We start from the raw sequence: 27,721 nt of genomic DNA, 5'->3' as shown, positions 1-27,721 counted from the left end.
CCATAGGTTACATTAGGGTTCGCTTTTGTTGTTCTATGGGTTTGGACAAATGTATAACGACATGTACCCACCATTATAGTGTCATACAGAATAGTTTCTCTGCCTAAAAATCCTCTGTGCTTCGCTTGTTCATCCCTCTCTCCCCACCAACCCTTGGCAACCACTGATGTTTTTTATGTCTCCACAGTTTTGCCTTTTCCAGAATGTCATATAGTTGGCACCATACAGTATGTAGCCTTTTCAGATTGGCCTCTTTCACTTAGTGATATGCGTTTAAGGTTCCTCCATGTCTTTTCATGGCTTGATAGCTCATTTCTTTTAAGTTCTCCCATGTTTTGGAGCTTTACTTTCTCCTAGGGGTTCTGACCCAGCTCTCTGCTTTGGTTCTTCTCATGACTCTCAGTCTTAGTTGAGAACTTCCTCCACGGCCTTGGGCACACAGAACCCTGCCCCTGCCAGGGACAGCTCAGCCAACTCCGCCCACCCCTAGTCCCCAGGCCCAGGCAGCAGGGTGGTCAGACACTCTTGCTTCACCTCAACATTCCCCACTCAAAGTTCAGGCTCCATGGACCAGCCAAACCATACTACTTGAGGGTTCTCTCAAATACATCCTCACCATGGGGACTAATCCCTCCATCTTTCTCCTCATCTCCATCTGTCAAAACACTCAGGCCCATACAAATGCCACCTCTCTGTGATGCCCCTAATCAGAGGTGACCTTGATTTGAAAGTCCATCATGGACCTGTGCCGCCTTATGCTATAGTCATTATCTTAGACTGTCAGATCCCTGAGGACTGGGCCTTTATCTTACTCTTTATATCGCCTACAAGTCCAAACACAGTGACTGACAGATGAGTGCTCAATAAATATGAAGAGAATTAAATACAACTGGTTTCCCTAAAGGGCTACCCAGCACAGGGCTAAAAATATCCTGTACATTGCCAAGGGCAAGAGATTACCTGATTTATGAATTAAACATGGTCCATGCTTCTCTTCTGCATCTCCCCATTGCTTCCTGCCCGTTGGCCATTTTGGTCCTTATTAACTCCTTCAGGGAACAATGGCCAGGAACAGAGAATACACCACAACATAAATTCCTCCATTTGGAGGGAGGGCGGTGGGGAATGGTGTAAATGAACTGGATTTTGCATGTGCTTTTCTTTGCATTTTTAGGCTATAATAGATGTAAACATCCACGGCCACAATGGGCACACGCTGCCATAACAGAGCCTTCTGAACTGTAACTGTTCCATGTGTCAACACCCTAAACTGCACCAGGGCCTAAACCTCACTACCCTCTAGACTTTGGAAATGTATACTTTGGAGCACAGAGACCGTGTCACACACATGTTTATTGGTGAGCTGCACAGCCCTGACTTCAGAGCAGGTTGAAAACGCTTGACACTGCTGGCTTTGCATCCTCCATGGCAAGTTCCGGAACAGGCATGTAACCCTGCACAGTGCTGAGCAAAGGAGCAAGGGCAATGAGGCCACACCAAGTCTCTTTGTCACTTCTTTTTGGATTTCCCTTCCAGAGCTGGGTCAGCCACCTTTGGGGACCTGAGTACCCACAGCAGCGCCCAGCAGTGACCAGACACCAAACAAGGCAAAACCTCAGAAAGTAACACAGGAGAGAGGATGGGGGAGTGGGGGGCAAAAGAAGGAAAGGAGCAGCAGGGCAGAGGGAGAGGTGGTGAGAGAAGAGAACAAGAAAAGGATCAAACATGGCAGGGAGACCTAGAACCTAAACAGTTTCCTTGGTAAGACCACGCCCTCTGAGTATTTCCTCTCCTTTAAAATAAAAAAAGCCCAGTACTCAAAGAGAAAGAGAGCAGTTTCATACTGTTCACTGCTCAGAGTGGTGAGGGAGCTGCTGTCACCTGCCATAAACACTCCTCACACGGGATCTACCATGGTCCCATTTTCCTTAGTCAGCCACACGGAGACCTCAGCCACTGCCGGCACGAGGTCTCTTAGCACAGGAACAATCGTCATTCTCCTGCGCCCCCAGCCCAGATGTGCAAGCACTTGGCTGCTTATGCATCTATTGCTTAAGCAAGTTTTCAGGACATCATTTGCCTGCTCTCTGGATTTCTCAGACCCTTGAACTGGAAGCTCCCAGTTGTTGTGCAAAACCTTGGCCCTCTAGTGGCAGCGGCTGAGCATTACAGCTTGGTGGAGAAAAAAACTCGGTCTCAAATGGAAGACAAGCCTGTTTAGAACAGTCAAGTGTCTTTGGGATAACAGTCACCCACTTGCAGCAGCCAGGAAAAGCTTACCTAAGAATGGATGAGATGAAAGACATGGAGAAGGGTTATAGGGATGCTCTTTTCCTCCCTAGAATTGTAGAATTTTTTGCAATTCAGCAAAGACATCCTGTCCTATGCCAGGAAGAATGTTAGAGCCGAAAGGTCCCTCAGACATCATCTAGTCCAGCCCCACTCTCTCCGATAGTCTGTCATCTATCTCCATAGCTACCACTTTGGATGTAAAATTATCTGGTAGAGATATTTACAATCTTTTCCACACATTCATTGGCCAAGCACTTGTTGAGTGCCTGCACACAGCAGGCTAGGTGCCGGGGCAATGGCTAACAACAGCAGACCTGGGCCCTGCATTCATGAAGCTGTCAGTCTAAGAAGTCCCTGGGGTCACTCAGCCTCTACCACAATTCTGACACCCCAGTGGATTCACCAGGGTTGCACCGACACCCACCTCCCAGCTTTGGAGACATCGGACTTGCTCCCCTGGGCTGGGTTTCCTCCCGAGGTGCTCAAGCATTTGGGCCACAGTCAGGAAACTGCCTGGCCTTCAGTAAGGCAGGCCCTCCCCTCATTCACCAAACCTGCCTCACTCGGTCTCGCTCCCATGACTCACCTTCCTGCCGGGGTCACTGTGCCAAGCTAACTGGCCTGCAGGGACCAAAGCAGGACGGGTGTGGTTATATTTAACATCTGATTGTGTTTTCTCCAGTTTCCTTAAGTGTAGATGAGCCTCCGCATAGATGTGGCTGGAATCGATGTCCAAAAGACAGTGCAAATAAGATGCTCTGTGGACGCAGCAATCACCACACCGGAGTGCAAATGCTCATCTCACGTGCATTTTCTCCAGCAGCCTGCCATCTCCTTCAGAGCAGCCCTCGTTTTGGTCCTTCCTATATTCCCAAGGCCCAGGATCCTTGGTAGGTATTTGATAACTGTGGAATGAGTAAATGCATTTGAGGACAGGAACATAAGAGCTAAAATCAAAGTGCATGCTCTCCAAATGCATGCCTACAGCCACCAAGACCACAGAAGGCCGGCAGAGGCATCCAATCTGCGAGCTCATAGCTGGCTGACACAGGTAGGAATCAGGGATCCTTTGGGAGCCTTGGAAGAGAGCTGCATCCTGACTGGTACGTTCAGCTGCATTGACAAGTGTCCCTTCAGAGCTCTCTTAGGAGAGTTTATAGCTCACAGCAGCATCTGTTCACAATGTTCCAACCTCTCCTTCTGCCTAACCCCCGGCCTCTTACCTCATAGGGTCAGGCTTTCTATCTTGAGATGGAGGACCTAACCATCTTGGAGTTTTCTTTCATCAGAGCTACACATAGATATGTGCAATTCTAGGACTATGAGAAATCAGAAATACCAATCATTCTCTTTTTTAAAAAAAAAATCTCTACCTACCGAGCACAGAGAGCTTGAAACGGTTACCCAAAAGGTAGAGCAGAGCAGAGAGGTGGGGTAGCACAAGGTACAGAGCCCCGCTCTGGGTCAGCCTGCCTGGCATCAATCCTGGCTTGGCCATGCCCTTTCTGTGCCTCCACTTCCTCCTCTGAGAAACAGAGGTAATAATAGCAGCTGCATCATAGGACACTGTGACGATTAAACGAGTCACTACAGTTCGAACAGTGCCTGCAGGAGTAGGTGTTCAATCAATATCAGCCACTATTACAGTGATGCCAACCCTTCACACCCTTCCACAAAATAGCAATACAGGGAAAACACCATTATCTAACAAATCCTCACAACCACACTGAGCACAGCAGCCCTCCCACCCAAACCAGAATCCCCAAGGGCAGGAATGAATCCGAATTTTGTGAACATTTGCTGGTGCTTCATGTGTGCACTGAAGTTTGAGAACCGCTGGTCCAGAATACCAGTAAAGAACACCCTAAATGGAACTACAGCAAGATGCGGGAGGAACGAAACCTAGAGCTTTCACCGGTTTTACTAAGACAACTCCATTTTCCATCTCTCGTCAGTTATCTGTCACCGGAGAAGGAGACAGAGCAGGGAGAAGAGAGACAGCAGACGGGACTGGATGGCTCACCGTCCTAATCTCAGGTGACGGACAGGCGATTCCATGTGATCCGTCTTCAACTTTCTTGACAAACCAAAAAGCATCGCCCCGGAGTCTTACAGCCGACACCCCACTTATTCTCCATTAACTACTGATGGGAAAGGAAAGTGGGGCCTGGCAGCGTCTGGAACTCCTGGAGGTGGGGGCAGGCCAATATCCCTGTCCTGAGAGAGGTGCTAGCATATGATGAAGAGAATATGACAGAGGAAGAAGGAAGTGTGCTGTGGGGAGAGGCCGGTAGCCTCTCAGAGTCGGCTGTCCTTCGAGTGAGAAATGCACCGGAATAGACCCTGTAATCCAGCTAGTGCTGCCTGAACAGAGGCCACGCCTATGCAAATTGCGCTCTCAGCAACGTTTTCCACTCAGACACCATGATATTGATCAGTCACAGGGCTGCTGGTTCCTGGCTTCCTTTGGGGCCTGAGAAATTGGGGTCCTGATTGGCTGGAAGGGGAGCAAAGGCCAGCAGGTACACACAAGGCCCTGCTTCTCCAAGGGACTGGAGGATGGAGAGGCAAGGAAGAGTGCTCTGGGTGCCTCCAGGGCTGGGCACCTGGGAAGAGGATAGCACCACTGAATAAAAGAGAGGACTCCAGAGAGGCCAGCTGGGGAAGGGGGGAGGGGACGGTTCCCAGCCAGGGCACACATGATCGTGCTTGGGCACTATTCCCAGGAAACGACTGGTGGGCAAGGAGGCACATTCCCTCGGCAGGGAATCTTCTCGCCCCCTCTACTCCTTCCTCCTTCAGGTGCTGTAGGCCTGTCCTGCAGGTGGGGCTAAGCGACTTGCGATGAGCAGGTACTGCGGTTCAGGGCAGCTGCGGGGTGGTGCCAGGGTCTGCCAGGGAGCTCAGCCCACGCGGCGCCCCCAAGACTCTACCGGCAGCGTCTTCGTACCCCAATCACACCGAAAATGAGCCTCACAGGCCCTGCGGAATTGCACTTGCCTGATCAAGGAAGCAAACAGGACACATACAAAGTAAAAGAATCTTTGCCAAACGTCACCTATTTCACGAGAAACTTGTCACCGCCACACGTCCTCACAACCGAGTGCCCCTCTTCCTTCACCTTTGGATCTGCTGCTTAAGAGACCACAACCAGTGGCCTTCAGCCTGCCCCAGACAGCCCATGCCCCTTAACGACCGCTCAGCCATCCCTCGGGTGACGACACACACAATGGTCATCTTGGCAGATGGTGGCTAAGGTCCTCCATCATCACCCAAACCTCTGGTCCCTGGGCTCAGGGCTGCCCCACTCCACCAATCACACCACAGTGGGCGGGGCCGTGAACCACCAATCACACCACAGTGGGCGGGGCCGTGAACCACCAATCACACCACAGTGGGCGTGGCCGTGAGGATCATTTCACTTGGTCCTCGGGCCCCTGTACGCTCAGGGCAGACGCTAATGAGCAGAGAATTGCTGGAAAAGGCAGTGGGGATGCTTAGGGGTAAATAAATTATTCAGAGGGTCACAGGAACCGAGAATCACAAAGGCTCCGAGAGTCTGCATCACCAGAAAGCACACGTGGCTTCCCCAGACAACCTTGACACCAACATCCTTTGCAAACAAAGGGCTTTTCTAAGCAACACTCATCAAGCTGCCTCTCAGGGCACCTGTTGCTTAAGGGTGCAGAGCAGTGAGGCGTTATGGGGGAGCCGGGCCTCTCTTCAGCAAAGAGCTTAAAGGGGCTTCAGCTGTCACCGTGTCCACCCCCTCGATTTACAGAGAGGGAGGCTGAGGCTGGTGAGGTAGGGAAGGTAGTGGATGGGAGGCAGCGTGCGCACGCGTGCACACACACACACACACACACACACACACGGGTGTCACAAAGTAGACGGGCTCCAGCCTGCTCTCACACAACGATGAAGAGCGAGAGGAAGCCGTAGGGTACAAGACAGCCAGTAGGCCTTGAGGGAGGTGGGGGGACAGGGGACCCCATCAAGGTCTGAATCACACAATTATCAGATAACGGGGCTTCTTGTATAGGAAAGTCCACTTCAAGGAATGTGCTAGGCAACGGCTGTCAATTTCCCATTGAAGACAGAGGTCAAAGATCAACGGTGTTCACTGAGCCTTCGAGACTCCCGGGCTCCTTGCTGGGAAGGGAGGATGGTCAGGAGGTTACCTTCTGGGGGAAAGAAAATCCACAGACCAAACCACCAAGAGACTACATTTCGTGAGCAAAACAGGAAGCATTGCTCCCTGTTGTGAGATATATATAGATATATAACCTTGAGGATGGAAGGGAGCCCTGGGTCAAAAGGGAAACAAGTGGGTAAGAAGCAAATCATGGGAAACTTTCTAGAGGAGGAAGGAAATTGGAAATATGGATTCGTAGAAAATAGAACTGAAAATAAAGGAAAGAATTACATGCTAGAGGTACACATGTGGGACCAAACTGAGAATAAAGACATGACAAGGTAATTAACTTTACTTAATGTGGGGTCCTGGAGGGGAATCATGAGGGAATAAGATTCACGAGTCATGGAATGTCAGAGAGGCCTCCGGAAGCTTCCTAATGCTGCCTGCATGTCCCAAGTCTGAATCGCCTGGGAGCTTTCTAAAAATTGAGAGTCCTGGGGCCGGCCCAGTGGTGTAATGGTTAAGTCCACATGCTCTGCTTCAGCGGTCTGGGGTTCACAGGTTCGGATCCCAGGTGCAGACCTACGCACTGGTTATCAAGCCAGCATCCCACATATAAAGTAGAGGAAGATGGGCATAGATGTTAGCCCAGGGCCAATCTCCCTCAGCAAGAAGAGGGGGATTGGCAACAGATGTTAGCTCAGGGCTGATCTTCCTCACTGAAAAAAAAGGAAAAAAATTCCAAGTCCTGGGCTCTACCCAAGACCTTCTGAGAAATAACGTCTAGGGGTGAGGCAGCTATGGGAACCACTAATTTTGCCACCCCTCTTTATACAGAGCAGGAAACTGAGGCCCAGAGCAGTGGAACGAGGCTGGTAAAATCAGGAAAGGCAAACAAGAGGAGAGTTCTAGAGCCCAACTTCAGAAGGTCAGGCCTGGCATGACAAGGGGAAGAATGGTCCACAAGGGCAGAAGAGAATCCACCTGGCTGTTAGGATGAGCATCCTCGTGGGCAGGGCTCAAAAGGGGGCTGCGGAACCTCCTGGAGTTTCCAAAAAAGGCTGACCCTGTCCAGCCTGGAGGCAGGGACTGGGCAGATGCACTCTCACCATCCTTTGCCCCTCGAGAATCTCCCTGTGGCTTTCATCTCTTCACCTGCATCCTCTGCAGACACTGCCTGCCCTCTCCCAGGGGGTTCAGCATCACCGGGACTGACCACAAAGCCTCACAGAGGTGGGGCCGACGTTTGTCTGGGGTCTAAGGTGCAGCTCAGCCCTGCCAAGTCCATCAGCGAGATGGCACCTTCACAGGCACAACTGCAGAGCACTCTTCCCATCTCACTGCATGAGCTTTCCTTTATGGTTCAGGCAGGAAATACTTCAGCTACGCTCAAAACCAGGGTTTCTATGTTGGAAAAGCTATAAACGGGAAATGCCACTGGCTTCGTTTTTGTGTCTTTCTTATTCATCCATTTGAAAAGCGCTGAAGCCACAAGCAAACCTAACTGACCTCCACCAGGCGAGGGTCCCACAGCTGCTGGCAGGGAGGGGAGCCTGAGGGAGGGACTGGGGGTGGGGGTGCAGACGGAAGGGGTCAACTGGCCAAAGGGATCAACTGAAAAGCCACAGCGAAGGGCCTGGGAGAGAGCCCCCAAGCACACACCATCACAATGCTGTCTGCCCCCAGTGGAGAGGTTGGTGGTGAGCAACAGGGTCACAGTGTGAGCAATGTCACAGTTGACATTAGTGGAGCCATTTTAAAATGGAGTCAGAGCTCCCTTTCCAAAGAAACTGCCTTGCTGTCTTCAATCTTGGACGGGGCCAAACCTTTGGATTGGGCCAAAATGGCAATTGTTTTACAAGAATTCAGCAGGAAAACGGACATCCTGATCACAAAGACTGAGCATTGTGGGCTTTCTGAAGACAGAATCAAATAGTCAATCAATGGTTAGCCAAGACTAGCTTCTGCCTCCAACTCCAATGAAAATTCTTTGTAATACGACCTCCCTTCTTTGCCTTTAAAAGCCCCTAACTTTTACTCCCTACAGGACGCTATTTGGGTTTCTACCTGATTCTGTGCTCCCCGAATTGCAATTCTTGAGACCACAAATAAACTTTTTGCTTCTCTTGCAGTTTATGCTTCTTATTTATTGACAGCAACAAGACCTCAACCGGCGACTTGGTGACAAGCCAGCCGTTACCTTGCTCACGACCTCGTGTCCTTTAGGACTGTACTGAGTCAGAGGACAGACACCATGACAAAGGAAGAAAGGATGTGTCTTTGCTGATGGTTTACAAAGACCTTCTAAAGGCAAGCGAGTGGGCAGTTGCTAAAGCAAACCACTCCTGAAAATGCAGGACCATAATGTCTTGCATGAAACTGTGTTGATGCAGGAGAGAGGGTGACCCCTAATTCAGAACACCAGGAGAAAGAGAAGTCCCCCTTGTTTGACGATTAAAGAGACTGCAACCCAAAGGGAGGTGAACTGACCTGTGAGGGGTGGTTTGTTCCGGGAAGAGCACACGTTCTGTCTCAGTGTTCTGAATTAGGACTGCACGAGTGTGCTGGGCCTCTCGGATGGGAACCTCTGTTCACAGTAGAGCATGCACCTCTCAGAGGTAGATGAATAAATAAATAAAAATGTTAAAACAATCCTTTAATTCACATCTTCCTCAGGGCTATGCAATATCTTAAATACGGAGATTGGCGGAATATGACGTGTCCCTATTAATTCAATCAATGTTCTCTTTCTCCCCATCTAGAAAGCAATGAAATGTCACAAAATCCGCTTACAAGCTGTGGAGGAAGTATGAATACTTAGTCTGCACAGCTGTAAAGATCAAGGAGACACATTTTTATTCTTTATTTCAGTTGCTATAAAACACAGTAGGTTGCCTGATGAAAACTCAGGGGTTGAAGTACCCTCATTTCTAAAGGAGAAGACAGACCAGATCATCATGGTCCCTTTAGGTGGCCAGATACGAGGACTGGATGATTACATGACTCTATCCCCTTTTGTCAATGCAAGTCACATTAAAAGAAAACAAATCAGCAAACATTAAACCAAACCCACCCACTCTGCCCCACTTCCAGAAGGAGGGCACCATCAGCGAAGTTCAGAACACCCGTGAACCAACGCCAAGCAACCACACGCTGCTTGACCCCAAACCCTTTACTGGGTTGGGCTTTGGTTTGTTTCATTAATTTTTTTTCTTGAATAAAATGTTCCACTTGGTACTTTGATATAAGAAAGGAAAAACTGAAGAGGGAGTCCATGGAAGTAGCTCCCAGCAACGAAATCCACTGTGTGGTGCTGCAGGCACCCCTCTCTGTGGTCAGTCCCTGTTGCAGGCCCAGTGCTTTGCCTGCCTCCCCGTGGCTCGGTGGGACTGACTTCCTGAAAATGCCATGCTGTTCTTAGAGTCACTGCTCCCTTGGCTTTAATAATCTTGCCACACCAAACTTTATTTGGCTCCTTTATGACCCTCTTAGAGTGGTGGAGGAACTAATTTTAATGGAGGTGCCAGCACACAGCATAGCTCTGAGCCATAACATCACCTCTCCCCTCGGGAGACAACTGATGCGGCCTTCCATTTACAGAGCAAAATAACCTACTCTACAGTGGTGGAAGTTGCCAACTCTGCTAATTATAAGAGAGTGGCTCCTGGTGGGAAGGCAGAGGGGAGCATATTAAGTGGTACAGACAGGGCCTGGGAGGGGGCCTCCTGCCCCTGGCTCTGTATCAAGCAGGGAACTGAAATTGGGCACATCTGCTCAGCACAGTCTAGATGTGGGGCAAGGGGGAATTTCTCAGGAAGAGGAGGGAATTTGGGGTTAAGGGGCTGCTTTTTGAAGAAGAAAAGGAAGAGCTGGGCTTCACTTCTCCCTTTTTCCTCTAGAATTTGGGGCTAAACAGACTGGGAGACACCAAACCGGCAAGATACCATTTTTCTTATTTTTGATTTACACCACTGGTGTCCCTTCCTTCTAGGTGAGCATGTGTTTTGCTAAATTCCTGCAAAGCCCTCATCCAAGTGGACTCTGTAAAAGTTGCAGGCTCAGAAGGAAAGACGTGTGCCATGGAAGCATATCACACTGCCTCCACGGAAGGTTTTGATGATGAGATGATGGGGACTTGACTAAGTGGGCAGTCATCACTCAAACGGGGAAACACCTTCAGGGCCACGAGCCCAGGAGTCTAGCCTCCTGGCCAGAGCACAGCTGCTCCTCGTCAAGCTGAGGATGAAGCGAAATAAGATGTTTTTCTGCAGCTCACAGGGGATAACACATCACAGGGTCTGTGGCAATGAGAAGTTAACCTTTAGAAAAAATTCTGCCTTCTCTGAGTAGAGGTGAGGTGACAACTAAACTGAAGAGCCCAGGTAGTGGCCCTCCGTCATTTTTTGGTCACCCAACATCTCTGCCCCCTTCCTACACTGCTCTGATTTCCTCTGGGGAATTACCTCTCTCCCTTTGAGTGCATTCAGGTGGATGGGTAAATCCAACTGCCTATCTTTCCATTGAGGAGACCAAAAGGGTCCCTGGGGATCCCTGTCATCCTTCTACCCACCACTCGGTACAGCCAGCAGGGGGCACCAACCTAAGCTCAGCCTACAAGACTCTCCATCCTTAGGAGCATCAAGGACAGAAGAACGAGGGGCAGCCATCTAAATCTAGGCTATTCTCTTGTTTCAAGTCTTGTTTTCTGGACTTTCTATCCATTCTATGAGCACTCAAATTCCATTTCCATAAATTCCTTCTGTGATTAAGGTGGCCAGAACTGATTTCTAAGAAACTTAACTGATCCAGTCCCTTCAGAGAAAGCTGACACCGAATGCCCAGGAAGGCTATCGCAGAAGGAAAACCATCACAGGAGAAGGGAAAAGAACGAGATGCATATAGCAAGCAGTGGTAGACCCACAGGACCCTGGAGCTGGACAGGAGCGCAGAGATCTCTGTGTTCCACTCCTTCATTTTACACCCATGAAAATAAAAGGCCCAGGGAGACACAGGGACGTGTCTAAAGCCACAGAGCAGTCTGCCGGAGAGCACCACTCAGCAGTAGCACTGGCCCCATTAGCTGCCAGCCCCTTTCTAGGGCATGGCTTTGAGTTCTGCCAACCAATGAGCAAAAAGGATGTCAAGACCAAACACATTTTTCTCCAGTCATTTTTCTCCAGTCAGCACATATGCTATGCTGGCCTCAACCCAATTCCCTCATCACTCTCCGGAACCTCCAAGAAAAATGATCCCAGGATAAGTCACGGTCCAGTAATGATGAAGCAACTTTAACTTCCGCAGCATCTGGTTCCGAGTCCCAACTCCAGATAATGACTCCACGTGCCCTAAGACGTCCTCTATCCCCACAAACCGCCACTCGCACACTCCAGCCCAGAGGGTGGCACTAATCCTTTCTCAGCGTCACCTCCCCCTCCATCCTCGCAAAGTGGCCAACGTCAGCTCGATGCCACCTCAATTCAGAACCCCTCTCAGACAAAGATTTCCAAGCCCCACCCAATGGCCCATTTAGGATACATAACAATGAGAACAATAAAAGTCCTATACAGATTTCAGGCAGGCCCATAGGATTCACTGGTCCCATACCCTTTCCCAGTGAACAGAAAAAGGAAGGAGAAGGGAAACAGGATAACTGCCTATCTGTTCAGTGCAGAATTTAGAAACGGTTGGCACAAATTTGTTCTCTTCAGCCCTGGTCTGCCTACAGCTGCTGTGAAGTCTCGCCAGCTGGCAGGACCTCTGGGAGTACACAGAAGCCAGACATGCAATCTCCACAGGTGCACACGTCCAAACTGGACCCCTCTACTCATGACACACCCAAGGCAGGGATGCCTCAGGCCTCGGACAGTGCAATGTGGTGCCCTCAGAATCCATCTGCCCTCCCAGGATTCCCTCCTATCTGGGCCTTACACCTCCCAATTCCTGTTTCCTAATCTTTGCATTCTGGGGGACTAGAATCATCTGGCAATTTCCATACCCACACCCCTTGAATGCAGTTGCTAATTCCTTTTCTCAATCAGGTTCACAGAACACATTTAAATATTTTTTATCCAAGATACAAATGTCTCTATTATATAGGGGACCATCTGGGCTGCTATCGCTAGCTGGCTATGTTGCTCTCAACTCTTTTTTTAGGGTTCATGAATCAGATGCCAATAAGGAAAAAAAAAAGGAAGTCAGCTCTGAGACTCTGCTTTCCTCCCCTGCATTTTTCCCCAGCAGGAGAGCTGTCCCTCCGCCCATAGTCAAAATGGACCATGTGAACACAAAAAACAAAAGATACCTTAGACTGATGCTCTGGAGATGTCAGCCCATGGGTCTAGATGCCTTGGGGGAAGGAGGTGGTGTCAGCTAACTTCCTAGCCCCTGGGCCCTCCAGCTGGGCTAAGTGATGTTGTGCAGCCTTTGGCAGATCTAAGAGATATGCAAAGGAGAAGGAATAAAAGGAGGTAATAGAGAAAGAAGGGAAGAAAGGAGAAAGACAGAGTAGTCGAGGCCTGGGAATCCTTAATGCCAGGGACTCACCAACAACCACAGACGTCAGAACCAGCCAGCCAGCAAGACCACCTGCTGGGCAGGGCTGGGGAGCTGAGCTCGGGGGTGCAAGGCGGCTGGCCAGAGAGAGAAAACAACGTAAGTGGGACCCCCTGTGTAAACGGGAAGACAAAATCTGAAAAGAACGTGAACGGAAAAGTCGAGCAACGGAGAGAGGGAAACGTAAGGTGGATTCACAGTGGTCTGGCCTGCGGTTCCTCCCTCGCTAGGAGAAAAGGTGTCCGGAGAAAGGAATCAGTGTGTTGTTCAGTCAGAAACGTGTCCTGAGCACACACCTACAGCTTCTACAAACACTGCAAAGGACCAGAAGTCATAGCATCATTCTGGCCAGACAGCATCAGAGAAACCCAACCCCACCAAGGGCAGTTCTAGGTCTTGGTTGCACTCAAGGGCTGACCATGCAAACAGGGCTGCGGGCAGCAGACACTGGTTGGGTAAAGGTGTGTGGTGAACTGCTCCCATGAAGGCATTCAACCCAAACCATCCCGACCGCCCACACCCCCCACCACCCACCCTTACCCCAGGAGAACGGAGAAAAGCAAATTCCACCCTCCCAATATTTATGGCCAGGAAAGTGTGGCATTTGCCTTGCTATGGAATATTTTTTGTTGTGGTGGTAATTGCGTGTGTGTGTGTGTGCGTGCGCGAAATTACACTTTTACAAATCTAGTTTGTTTTTTAAAACCACTTTTGTGACTCAAGGCAGCTTAAAGAAACTAGAAGATGAAGTCATCCTCCAAAATGTCTCCCAGTGAGCTGACAGCCTGCCTCACTTCCATGCCCCAGCAGCCCCCAGCTGAAGGGCAAAAACGAAATGGAGAGTCTTCGGCTCCTCTGCAGCCCACGTAAGGCTGCCTGGTCCCTCTCCTTGGCAGCCACCAAAGAAAGTGCTGGGCCTTTGGCCTTCCCATTGACTTGAAAGCAGAAATGCAAATAAAGTTTTAACAAACGGCAACAAAAATTTTTTCACAAGATCCCTTTGTTCTTAATGTCAAGTGCATTTCTCAGTTCTTACACACCCAAAACATCCTCAGGCCTAAAATGTCAGAAAACACTGGTATCCCTTCCTGATGAAATTCCCGGGAAGAAATGGCCATGGTCATGGGGCCACCTGCATGCAAAGCCCAAGAGTTGTCTCCAGTAAAATCTGTCTAAGGAGCATTATAACTCCTGACAACTGGGAGCCAATGCTAAGACTTGAAGATGCTATAACCATTTTATTCACCTGCAAGACCTGAGGATTCCAGAGTAATGTAGCAAAACAGATCGGATATTTAATCAAACAAGTAAACCTGGGATGTGTGGGGCACTGCCGCTGGTCCATCATAGAGGAAGGTAGAGAGAGGCAACCAACAGGAGCCAGAAGGTCAAGAAAGGTCAGAGAGTTGGTGCAGCAAAGACTTAGGACCAAAAGAGTTTCTGCTTCTAAAATTAGAGGAGCCACAAAAAATTAAACGTAGAATTACTACGTGACCCTGCATTTCCACTTTCCGGTATATACACAAAAGAATGCACAACAGGGTATCAGATATTTGCACACCCATGTTCATAGTAGCACTATTCACAATAATAGCCAAAAGGTGGAACCAACAGACGAATGGATAAACAAGATGTGGGATATACATACAACGGAATATTTTTCAGCCTCAAAAAGTAACAAAATTCTGACATGTGCTACAACCTGGATGAACATTGGGGACATTATGCAAAGTGAAATAAGCCAGACATAGAAGGACAAATATTGTATGATTCCACTTATATAAGGTACATAGAACAGTCAAATTCATAGAGACAGAAAGTAGAATGGTGGTTACCAGGGGCTGACAGGAAGGGGAAACGGGGAGTTATTGCTTAGTGGGTATAGAGTTTCAGTTTGGAATGATGAGAAAGTTCTGGAGATGGATGGTGATGACGGCTGCATAACAATGTGAATATACTTAATGCCACTGAACTATACACTTAAAAATGGTTAAAAATAGTAAATTTTGTTATGTATATTTTTCCACAATAAAAAAATAAAATTAAAATTAAAAAGTTAGAGGAGCCAGACAGAGCCCAAAGTAGAAACTGCAAGGCCAGGTGAGATCCTTTCTCTCTCAGGGAGCCAAGGGAACACAGAGAAAGTCGAGAAAAAGGTACCAACAGGACAGAACTCAAAACAACAGATATCTCGACATGGCAGCCTGAGTCTAGACCTAGGCTAGACTTATTAAATGACGGAGTCTGGACACAAATACCCAGTCCAATTCAATGTGCACTTAATTAGTGTCTATACAAGTTCTGGTAAGACAGAGGTTAAGAAACAGCCCTGCTGGAGGCCGGCCCCGTGGCGTAGCGGTTAAGTGCGCGTGTTCCACTGCTGGCGGCCCGGGTTTGGATCCCAGGCGCACACCAATGCCCCGCTTCTCAGGCCATGCTGAGGCCGCGTCCCATATAAAGTGGAGGAAGATGGGCACGGATATTAGCCCAGGGCCAGTCTTCTTCAGCAAAAAGAGGAGGATTGGCGTGGATGTTAGCTCAGGGCTGATCTTCCTCACAAAAAAAAGAAACAGCCCTGCCCTCTACATGCCTGTATGTAACCGAGGCCCTTACAAATCCTCCAGCTAAAGTAATTTAATTGCTCATGTAAGACAACGGCCTCAGAGAGTCAGGTGGTGATGGAAGGTTCTGTTCTCAGGGCACCGTCACAGACAGGAGTGCCAAGGCCTGTGGTGGTTGGGCCCCTGGAGGGTGAAGCCATCCCCTGTGACAATGATGCTCAACCCTCAGACTGACTGGTGGATCCTGGAGACTGTACTGCGTTGACTCTCCCTTCTGAGTTGAGTCTCAGGGCAGAAGGTAGAAGCAGCTCTCAGGCAGCCCCCCAGCCCATCCTGGGCGGGCCAATTCCTGGGCACTGTTCCCAGAGCCAGCCACCAACATCCCAAAAGCCACAGGCTCCTTTTCTCTTCGAAGGGAGGAAACTTGCAAGCTTCTGGGTTCACAAGCCACACGAGACTGCCAAAGAGGTGGCTTCCATTCCTCTCACGGCCAGTCTGAGAGCCACAACCAGCAGCGATGTGCTCCACACGTTTGTGTGTCCTCCTAAGTTCTGTGAATGCATAACGTGGACAATAAGGGTCCTGCCTTCCATCCACTTCTACTTCACTTAGAGAGCCCAGGCGGACACACAGGAAAGTGTGTACTAACATAAGGTCATAGGCACACAAGAGCTAATGAGCCACACAAGCTGTCTTAGGAGTCTGTGGCAGGCTGGAGCAAGCAGAGTTGATGATGGTGAGACTTGAGCTAGACAGTGAAGGAATGTACAGAATTTAGATCCAAGAGGGAGACAGCCTTTCCTTGTGGAAAGAGGAACAAATACACACATCTAGGAGGCAGTAAAGTCTACCTGTGGAGTTAGGGCTGTGAGATGGGGGGGAGTGGGAGATTGCCTACATTGTAATAGGCCTCCCACACCAAACCAACATGGACTTTATCCCATGAGATCCCTGTCCTCAATCCCCATGCCCTGTAGCAGGGACTGTCCCCACCAAGACTCTGAAGTCTTTCAATGCCTGCAACGCTGTGCACACAGAAATGCTGGTGCCTCCGTCACAGTCTATCAGCTTAATCTTGATGTAGGTATCTTTTTCAGTGGTTTATATTTCGGCTTTATTTTAGCATAAGTAACATGGTCTCATGTTTGCCTCGCTTTCTATGCCAAATTAAAAATATTTTTCAGCCTCATCATTAAGTTCTGGATTGGTATTCAGAAACCAATTCAGGATTGGACTGTGCACTTGGAGTTTTCAGTGACCTTCATGGGAATTAATCAGATTCCGAGTGCCATTAAGAGTAGTATGGGCAAGTCTCAGTTACTCGTGTTAAGAGGCAGAAGCCCTGCCTATGAAAGATCCCACCTCCAACCCCACAGATCTGAGTTTGTAACTCACGTGCATGACCTCAGTGTTTGTACCAGGACTCACCTAATGCCTCTTCCCTAAACCAACACAGTTCATTTTCTTTTTCTGAGGACCCTCCAGCTACTAGAAGAGGAAGCAACTCAGAAGCAACACGAAAGGCAAACACATCAGCCTGGAATTTAATATCTGCCTTATCTAAGCCACAAGGGGACTATCTATACCTGGTCATCAAGGAATGGGAGAATGGGGTATTTCACAATCATCCTCGATCAAAAATGTGTACCACAAGATACCGTGGGACCATTATCCTGAAGCATAAAATCAACACAGCTGGTGCCAGCCCCGACACTGTCCTCTGCACTGGGGCACCCACATGGGCTGTGGTCACTGTCTGACAGCCCACTCCAATGAAAGCAATTCCTCTCTGACGCCTGTTATTCAGAATGTCAGCCCACCGGGGCCCTCTTCACCTCCAACCAGACGGATCTGCCCCATCTGGCGTCACCCCTCAACTCGGCGATTCTGGCCGGAGCTCTGTTACCCCCCAACCACACCTGGGACTCTGTGGGCCTCCAGCGGAGCCCAGATGACTGCTGTAACCAGGGGAGTCTGGGAGACCATTCATTGAGCACAAGTTTGTCAAGCTTGGGTTGGTGACAGTAAATTACCCAGATCCTGCATTTATTATTCTGCACTCAGTGGGCACCATTGTGCCACCTCCATGCTGGGCACAGAGGCTACACATGAGGGCAGCAGGTCCTGCCCTCTACGGGCTTATGGTCCAGGCACAGAGACAAATACAACACCACGTAACTACTGCATCAGTGGGGCTCGGACCAGAGGATGGGAGCAGCGGGAGTGGGGCTCAGATACAAGGGAGAGTGGGACTTTTCCTAAGGACAAAGGCTGGGGCAGGTGAAGAAGGCGGTGGGTGAAGAGCATTCGAGGGGGATGAAACAGCCCATTCAGGTAACTGCAAGAAGTCGAGAACATCTGGGACAGAGAAGACGAGAAACAAGGTTAAACGGTTAACTGAGGCCCAGTCCCACAGGCCCCCTAAACTTTGTAGGTGAGAGAAGCCAGAAAAGTGTTTAGTATGGGAATGACACGGAGAGGTCCTTTCAGGCGTTAGAAAGGTCACTCTCGGCAGGTGTGTGGGGGCGGATTCGTTCAGGTGAGATTTTAACCAGGGAGGCCAGTTTGGAAGGGACCACGATGCTGTGAGAAAGAGCAGACGAGAGCCTGAACCGAGGCAGGGCCACGAGGCAGGGGAAGCGGGGAGGAATATGAGCAGGAAGTAGAGAAAGAATGGACAGGAGTGGGGAGGCACTGGTGGGACTGGGGCCACTGAGGCCGAGGGGTGAGGAGGGCACATAGACGCACTCAGCATGGAACCGACTGTGGGAGGTGGGGTAGGCAGCCCGATATACAGCCTACGTCAGAGGACAGGTCTGGGAGGCACTGGCATGCTGAGCGGGGGAACCACCAACAGGTAAACGAAGGCAGAGGAAGAAGAGGCCAGAGAGGAGACGGGGGAGAAACCGTCGGACCAAGGGGAGGAACAGAGAAGCAACATGCAACAACAGCCAGAAGGAGGCGTGGACCACCGTGTCAGAACCACAGAGAGGTCCCAACAAGCACTAATGGTACTCAGAGACTGGCCAGTAGGAGGCCACTGGTGCCAATGCCGGGGGGCCGAGAAGAGGTGGGGGCACGAGGCAGAGGCCAAAGAGGAAATGAATGCCTTCAAAAGACAGATATGAAGCAAAAGTAGCAAAATGCTAACAATTGCTAATTCTCGGTGGTGGAGGCAGAAGAAGGCTTTGTTAGTCTCTGTACTTTTCTGTATGCTTGATGTAAGAATAAAAAGAGGGAATGGGAGGCAGGAGGTGAGGAGACAAAACTTGTCTGCAAGGGAAGAGAGGCTGGGTGGCGTGGGGAGGGGACAAAGGGGCTCGTCTGTAAGCTCAGAGAACCCACATCTGCCGGGGGTGAGGACCAGCAAGGGCCGGTGGCTGAGGACACAGGGGGTGGGGATAAGTGATGGAGCAGTGTCCCCGGGGAACAGGCAGGGGAGGCACTAGCCTCAGACAGGAGGAGAAACTGCTTCTTCAGAGTCTGGGAAGGAAGCAGAAATCATAAGGGCATAATCAGAGCAGTTCAGGAGAGGCGGGATATGGAGGCAGCCCTGTCTGAGAACCTCCATCTTCTCTGTGAGCTGAAGGTGGAGTCACCTGCAGAGAGGAGGTGATGGGGGGCTCTGGGGAGCTTCGGGGGGCTCTGAGAAAATGCCAAAGATCTACAACAGTATTGTAGGAGCTGAGAGAAGGGACTGGGATGACGCTGATGAGTGATGAGGGGATACTGAGATCCAACCGCGCAGTCATGTAGCCCCAGCAGCCCTCAGGCACCCGGGGTGAGAGCAGAGGGGGAACTGAGTGAGTGGACTCCTCGGAGACCAAGGGCTTCCAGGTGGGAGTGACGGGTCACAGGACACAGCAGCTGAGGGCAGCAATAAGAGCCGTGTGGAGGATGATGAGGTCTGAAGGCACGGGGCAGGAACTGAACTCTCCCCTCGAGGGGCGAGACGTCGAGAGGAAACGGTCAGTCACAACGAGGGCCAAGAGCAGGGCATCGGAGTGCGGGAGTGAGAGAACCCGGGGCTCACACTGGAAAGGCAGGGCCAGGGTGTGGGACTGCAGGGATGGACGTGCTCACAGGAGGTGACAGTGGTGACCGGAGGTGAGGCCAGGTCACCGGCAGCACCCAGGATGGATGACGCAGGATGTGGATGTGACTGTGACCAGATGCTAAGTCATCGGTGGATCCCTGGAGGAGACAGACGATGGCGACAGGGAAGGCTGGTGAGGGCTCCACCCAGAGAGCACGTCCACAGCAGAGGAATTTCTTTGCAGATTTCGTGCAGGGGGGAGAGCAGCAGCAGAAAACAAGTCCAGAGGAGACAGCACAGAGCCACGTAGATGTGAGGGAGAGAAAGGGGCCAGGCAGCCAGAGGGGCTGGGTGAGCCAAGTGAGGTCTTCAAGCCTCACAATTCAGGAGGGAGCTCTGCCCGGGCATGGCTTCAGGGCCAGTACAGGTGTGCACCCCAATTACCTGGCAAAGACCTCACAATGGTCACTGCCTGTCATGTTTGTGCAGCAACTGTAACATCAGAGTCAAATGGTACAGTGCCCCTGTGACACCCAACCCCAGAGAGGCCCTGAACCTCCCAAGCAGTCGAGATGGGGCCAGCGCCCACTTGTTTTAGGCGATCTCTGAATCCTGCATCCTTCTCTCCTCTCTCTCTCAACCTGACGGTGGTAGAAACACCATGACGATGTAAGTCTTCTCTTTCAGGGGTAGTCACAGAAAATCACCAGCCAACACCTCCAGGCCAGCCAGGGTGAGCAGCACGAGTCAGCACAGACATCACATCTGAACGTAGGCACTCTCTCCAGGTACAGCCGGCACTGCCCCCAAGCTGCCCTCTGCAGGGGAACTAGCTCCAGCATCATCAAGACAGTGCCCCCAGTAATGGCCAGTCTTCTTTTGCAACTACAGCTTCCAAGGTTTCAAAGTGCCGGGGTTCAGCAGAAAATGCATGCGCCCAGACTGCCTGGCGAGCAGTCCCTGAGAAGGAGCCGGAAGCCAGATCAGAAGTGAGTTACCACATGGGCCAGAAGGGAACAAGAAACTATTCCACGAGTATTTACTGAGCCCCTCCTACATGCCAGGCACTGTTCTAGGCTTGAGAAACAATGATAAGGCAGAAAGGGTCCCTGCTGTCATGGAGCTTCCTTCCACGCTAGCCAGGAGGCAAGGGAGAAGGAGATGGGGTGAGGGGATGAGAGAGGAGGGAGTAGGGGAGGCTGGAGGTGCAGACATCACATCGAAAAGGGAGACACCAGAGGGGATGGGGCTGTCTCAAACAGAACAAGAAGTGGAGACCAGGTTAGGCGGGCTAAGAATTCAGCATCCTCATCTGGGTAGGGAAGGAAGGACAGGCTACCGTCAACTCCAGGCATCTGACCATTTCACAAAAACCCATTTTTTGTTTCCAAAAGGATAATTTGAGAAACTAAGAAGTTTACTCGGTTCCCAGTGGCCGTGTCCGTGTCGGTGGAACTGGCTGAAAGGTTCAGCCAGAAAGACATTTCGCCTAGCAAAACTGCCTCTCCGTAAATCTGTATTTGTTATCATCTGTTGGGGCCCACTAAAACTCTCCAATAGCAAACGCTGCTGTGAATCCCCCAAAAATATTATTGGGAATTAATTTTATTTGTATGTTGTCAAAACTCAGAGTTTTCATAAGTGACTCCAGAAGTGAAAAATTTTAAAAGCTAAAAACCTGAAATAACTAGTAATAAATCTTTGATCTTTTCAAAGAGTGGTTTCATCTGTGTTTATAGAAATGAGACAGTCTGCAAACAAGCTCGACCAAGTTGGAGCTGAGAGGGCTCTTGGGAGTAAACACTGTTCATTTTATCCTGGCTGCAAGTAGGCACCACCTCCCATCTGACATCCTTCAGAACACTTTTTTTTCCTTCTAAACATCCATATGCAATTTTTAAAAATACACACATACACAATGATGAGAAGAAGAGACACTCAAATCTTTTCTGGATGATAAGACTAGTGGTCATTTTGTTCTATTACATGTTCCTGTATCTTCAAAATTTTTGGCAATGAACCCATATCATTTTCTAAACAGAAAAACAAATTTCAAAAAAATGAAATAGAATTTCCTCATTTTAAAAAGGATATGTAGTATGTTTGTGTCTTATTGTTCTTATAACTCCAATCAGAAATATCAACTCCAGGGCCGGTCCCGTGGCTTAGCGGTTGAGTGCAAGCGCTCCGCTGCTGGAGGCCCGGGTTCGGATCCCGGGCGCGCACCGACGCACCACTTCTCCGGCCATGCTGAGGCCGCGTCCCACATACAGCAACTAGAAGGATGTGCAGCTATGACATACAACTATCTACTGGGGCTTTGGGGGAGAAATAAATAAATAAATAAGTAAAAATTAAAAAAAAAAAATACCAACTCCAAATATTTTATTTATACAGAAAAAGCTAATTCTTTGGATAGAAACATTATCCATTACTATCAAAGTCAAACAATCCAAAGACAGTGGCTAGAGTTAGAAAAAGACATAGGCATAAGAGTTTCAGACTCTTGGAGCTCAAATCCCAGCTCCAATACATACCAGCTGTACCTCAGGTAAGTTTTATAACCTCTCTGATCCACAGTTTCCTCATCTGTAAAACGCCAGTTTCAGAGACTAAAGGGCTGCCTGGGCAGTAAGAAGCCATGTGCCTGAAGGTACGCAAAGCCACAAAAAAAATTTCAGTTTTATTCTGCATCCTCCAAACATCACAAATATACTAGAAGATAGTGGCCGATATAAAATAAATTGGCAATTCGAAATATTTTCATTTGAAAACAAATGCAGATACATGTTCAAAGTAAAAAAACAAGACTTGAAAGAAATGTTGTGCTTATGGCTGGCCACATCCATCGTCATCCCAGACCTCCGGTGGGAAGGAGGAGGTAAACGGAGGAACATCAGGAGAGGGCATCTACAAGTGCCAAGAACTGGCCTACTGTAGACACTCAATAAATAGTAGCTACTATTATTCTCCTAAGTAGGAACGCACAATTAAATAAGAAAAACGGTGCCATCTTCATCTTACAGCCTAGGGATGGCAATGGGGCAGGCTTTTTAACTGCTGTATGTTAAGTGCCCAATTCATTATTTGGAGTATCAATATATCCAAGCAATCAACATGGCTTGTCAGATCAAGAAATAGAGAAGGAATATAAGAAGCTGGAAAGAAAGCAAACACAGAGTCTAATATAAAACTAACTCTCCTAAATTTTGGTTGAAATAATTACCGCCATATACACAACACCCACACATACAATGGGTGCGCTGAAATGGATGTGTCTCAGATTTCTCCTTTCAAAGTCCAGGAACCAAATTAATGCAGAGGGGCTTTGGGTTGTTTGAAAACAGGGAGAAGGAAAAGATTAGGAAAGGAAGAGGGCTGAGACTTGGGAATTGTTACTGTAACTTGAATTCAAAAAGCACAAATTCTTTTTATTATTAGAAACTGGAATCTTGCCATTGCCCCTGGGAATCAGGACCTGACCCAGACTTGGAATCTGACCACGTTCAGCTGCCCTGGACAAGGGGAGCACTGGGAACCAGAAGAGTGGAAGCCAACACGGGATCAGAGCAATGCTTGATTCCGATGCAAAAGTCTATTAGTCAACCAGCTGCACAAACCATCCGTTTAATTAACCTGCTCTTGAATTATTTATCACCTTCCCCTGAGTGAGAGAAAATGACTGTTTCCGGTTACCTGCTCTGCTTCAGGAGCTAGTTCAGAGAACTCCAAGCCTGACAGTTTGACAGAGCTCTCTGGTCCCTGCCACCCTCTGGTCAAGGCAAAAACATAATGAAACGGCAAATGAAGTATTTCTGGAAAAAGGGACTAGTTAGCCTTCTAGAATGCAAAGAACTCCCCCAATCCAAAGAAGCAAAGTAAAGCTCCTTTAAAACACATTAGCAGGGGTCAGTTGCAGTGTGTGGGCATGATCCGTTCTGTACCCCTTTTTATTCTAAATTAAGTAAAGTTTCTTTTTCCCTTAACAACTGTAGACAACTTCAAGGCTCAATTCTCCACCGTAGACTAGATCCAGCATCCCAGGGCAGAGGAAGAGAGGCTGCGAGATCTCATCACTTCTCACTGGCAGGATTTTTGATCAGCCCCGAAATTCCTCTGTGTGAATTCCTTCTCTCTCACCCCCAGATGCCTAAATCAACTGATTCCTGGACTTACAGCATCTTAGACATCAGGGGAAGCTTGAAGATCATCCAGGTCAACTCCCTCACTCCGGAGATGTGGAAGGAAGCCCAGCCATCGAATTTCCTAAGGTGACATAGAAGCCCTCCTCCTCCCGGGTTCCCTCTCCTCCTCATCAGAGAGCCTTGTAACCGCAGCAGCTCGAGCTGCTTAGTTCTATTTTAAGATAAACCCTCTCACTCTAGAAACTACTTACACAAAGCTCCTGAATCTCACCCACTCTGTGATTTCCTTCTGCTCTTTATCCCAGGTCATCTCCCACCACATGAGTGCTCTCTAAGGGGCACCAGAACCATGCCTCCAAGAATTCACCTCAGGGTCCTTCCTGTCACCCGGACTTGCTGGGCAGGGCAAGGCTGTTAATGGTGGGAGACTATGCACTTTGGTGCTCCTTCTAAAACACTTGACCTTAGCCATTCTTCCCACCAACTCTCTGATGGCAAGAGTAGGGAGCTTAGCCAGAGGAGGAAGCCCTGAGAATTCCAGTTCAACCCACTTGCCAGATACTGCACAATCTCTATAAGAAAACCAGCTTTCCTCAGTCCTACTCTCTCCCTTTTTTCCTACTTCTATTCAGAAGCACTCCATTTCCTATTGCCACACCACACCTACAGAATTGGGACCCACGACTGCCCTCAGCCTGGCATCGCCCCTGGAAGAATGGCAGGAAAGCCTGTGCCTGCTTGGGATGCTGGGTGCCTGGCGAAGGGAGATCTGACACCTGCAGGGGGTCTTTGAGGAGGTGGATGGCTGGGATCCCAGAGCAAAGGAGGAAGGAAACTCGCTCTCCTAGACTTTCCTCCACGGCCTCACTCATGCCTGTCTTTCCCCACGCTCCCTCGCCTCCTCGCTTTTCTCTCTTCCAAGCCATCCCCCGCCTCCCATGTCGACCCCCATCACCTGGTTCCCCCTCCTCCCCGGGCCCGGCCTCTCCCTACTTCCTCTTATAAGGCGCTCGTGTCGTGTTTCCACTTTGTCTCCAATTATGTCTAAACGCAACCCACCACAGATGCTGACATTTTAAATGTTTAGTTGTTATAGTTACTTGACTAATTGCCGGCCCGACAGCGGCGCTTCTCCTTCGCCTCCCGCGGGCAAGAGAGGAGGGGGCAGGGGAAGCAACGGGGTAGACGGGGCTGTAGCCGCCACTCCCCGGGGCCCGGGACGCAAAGCCAGGCCCTGGCAAGGGTGCCCTGCCCCCGGGAACCAGCTGTCCCTCCGCCTCCAGCCAGTGGCCTGGGCACCGAAGGCGCGCCCGGCCCGCCCGGCCTCGGGATGCCGCGAACCGTCTCCTGCCCCGGGACCAGGGAGCGGCCGCAGGTCCAACCTCAGAAGCGCCGCGGCTGGCCTCCCGGGCCGCCCACACTCGCGATGCGGAGAAAATGAGGTGGCATTTTAGCGAAACTGGGGAAGGAGGTGGACAGGGGCGCGTTTGGGGCGAAAGAGAGTTAGAAGCGGCTGCCGGTTACTCACGTGCCAGATGGCGAAGAAGATGAGCGCAGCGCACAGCACCAGGGAGAGCATGTAGCAGAAAGCAGCGAAAGTGAAGGCCATGGCCGGTGGCCCAATCCCGCCACACACAAAGAGCCCCTAGGAGACCAATGGCCCCGTCGGGGACCGCACTCCCTCAAAAGGGGGGCAAAAAGGAGCCACGTCTGCACCCTCCCTTCGAGGCCAGTGGCTAGGACGAGGCAGGCCAAGCGGAGAGAGCCTTGAGGGTCGGCGAACAGGGATAGGTTTCTCCCAGGCTCCGGCAACCCGGGGCGCCAGCCTGCCCGCGAAGACAGAGAAAGGTGCTTCAAGCGTCGTTGGCGGGAAATGTCCCCAAATCGGAAAAGAAACCAAAGCAGTAGAGAACTCCTGCAGATTGGTGCCAGCCAGCGAGCCTCTCGAGACCAACACGGCGAGGGGTGCGAGGACTCCACGGAGGACCGCGTGAGAGGCTCCCGTCCCCCCGGAATCCCAGGGAAGAGCCCTCTGCTCTCCGCGCCCCAGCCGAAGAGGAGAGGCGAGCGCGCCGCTCAGGACCCTCCTGCGCGACCGGGGCGCACACGGAGAGCGCCCAGCGCGGTGCCCGCACGGACTCCGGGCTCCTCCCGAATCCCGGAGCCGGCAGCGGCGCTTTCTCGGGAGAAAAGGTCTCTAGGGAGCCAGGAAGAGCCAGATCCCCTTGGTCCCGCGCCCCGGACGCAGCTTCCAGGGCTGCTGTGCGCTCCTGCGCGCCTGGCCCCAGCCCCGGCCGGCCGGCCTCGGTGATCCAAGTTCCCCGGAGACTAGGGACTGGACCGGGGTGCGCACGGGCTCCAGCCCGGCAGGCTTGCTCCCGCCCGGCGGCAGGAGCGGCGGATTTCAGGCCAGGAGCCGCTCGCCGTGACGCTCGGTCCACCTGCTGCTGCAGCCGCCTCTGCCGCTGCGAGCACGGAAGCGGCGCGGCCGGGATCCCCTCCCTCTCGGCGCCCCACCCTCGGCTCCGGCGCCGCGAGCACGCCCTCCCCGGCGGGCGGAGACTGCGGCGGCGGGGGCTGGGGAAAGGTGGCCGGCGATGCGCCGCTGGGCGCCCGTGGCCGCGGCTGCAGCTGTGCGCGCCGGCCGCTCGGAGGAAACTTGAGGCCAGCGGCGCAGTTGGGGCAGGGCGGCCGCGGCGAGGTGGGGCGCGCCGGGGAGGAGCAGGGACTCTTTAAACACGTGCGTCTGGAGGAGGTGGGAAGCTGCGGAAGGGTATGGTGTGTACCTGCGGTTCTCGCAGTTCCTCCTGAGTGGGAAACGTGGGGGCTGAGGGCGCTGGTTTTGTGTCGGTTGCGGATACAGGACAAGCCCTTGCCCCCCTGGATTGCTCGGGTGGGTTTTCCCAAACTGTAGTGCCCTTAATGCTCCCGGCTGCGTTTGCAGTGCTGCTCCCAGCCCCTGCGAAATTCTCCATTTCCCTCGCATCCTTCACCCTCCCCCACCATCTGACCTTGGGATTGGGAAACTAGACTTCGTGGACTATTCTGGGCTGAAGAGGCAGCAACAATGGCTCTGTGTAATTGGTGTTGGTCTAGTGGAACTGTCGAGAGCGTGTGCTTTTGGAGTCAGACCCCTTATAGCTGCAACTTTCTTAACCTCTTTAAACCTCAGTTTCATTATCTGAAAATTAGGGATAGGAGTACTACCAATCCATTTTAAGGGATTAAATGGGAACATAAAGAACGTAGCACAGAGCCTGGCTTTTGGTGCACATTCAGTAAATAGTAGAGAATGTTATCTGCACACTTTGCCCCAGTGGCCTAGCATCTTGGAAACGCGCCATGCTTCCTTCCTAAGGGATTTCTGACAGCTGCAAAAGAGGTTCCAATCGTTAAAGATAAAACTTGGGTTTCAGATAAGTCAGTAAGTCCAGAAAGCAAGGAGGACTATCCTGAAAAATAGTTGGCAAATCCGCCACATCATGGTTTGGAGTGAATCTCAGAGCACCTGGTATCTTGCACAGAGTGGGCACTAAATAAATAGTTGTTGGGTTATTGTAACCCTGGTGTGCTTGCTGCCTTGTTCACAAATGTGATTCCAACTGCTTTGGAGCTGGAAGAAATGAATTACAGAGAGGTAGGCATACAACTAGCCAGTGGCAGAACTAGAATCAGGTCTGCAGACTCCTAATCTGGGGCTCTTTCCACTACACCACAACATTCTTGCAGCTGTTTGGCCGCACCTCCACTTTGGAAACAAGACGCCTTTTGGTGAGAAGTGGGGAAACTAGAGCCAGTTCAGTGGCTGTTGACCGATTGGTCAACAGATCAGCATTAGGTTTCCCCTGGGCCAGGACTGGCTGCACACTGTGCAGGGCCAAGTGCAAAATGAAAATGTGGGGCTTCTTGTTAAAAAATTATTAAGAATTTCAGAAGAGCAACAGCAGAGCATTAAACCAGGCATGAGGCCCATCTGACTCCAGGACCCTGGGCAACT

The 27,721-nt window shown here is 50.6% G+C and overlaps 1 protein-coding gene across 1 annotated transcript in view; it reads right to left on the bottom strand.

The window, feature by feature from the left end:
* CNIH3 (cornichon family AMPA receptor auxiliary protein 3) overlaps window positions 1–26,136 on the bottom strand; it is a 110,963-nt gene extending 84,827 nt beyond the window's left edge. Inside the window, exon 1 of the mRNA XM_087424399.1 lies at window positions 25,253–26,136. Coding sequence (XP_087280525.1) covers window positions 25,253–25,333 — 81 coding nt within the window. The 5' untranslated portion in view covers window positions 25,334–26,136. The remainder of the gene's footprint in view (window positions 1–25,252) is intronic.
* Window positions 26,137–27,721: the final 1,585 nt, after the last annotated feature.

The sequence above is a fragment of the Ceratotherium simum genome, chromosome 36 (genome assembly GCF_057802395.1).
Source record: "Ceratotherium simum simum isolate JZ-2026a chromosome 36, ASM5780239v1, whole genome shotgun sequence".
NCBI lineage: Eukaryota > Metazoa > Chordata > Mammalia > Perissodactyla > Rhinocerotidae > Ceratotherium > Ceratotherium simum.
This window is presented reverse-complemented; position numbering and strand designations above follow the sequence as displayed.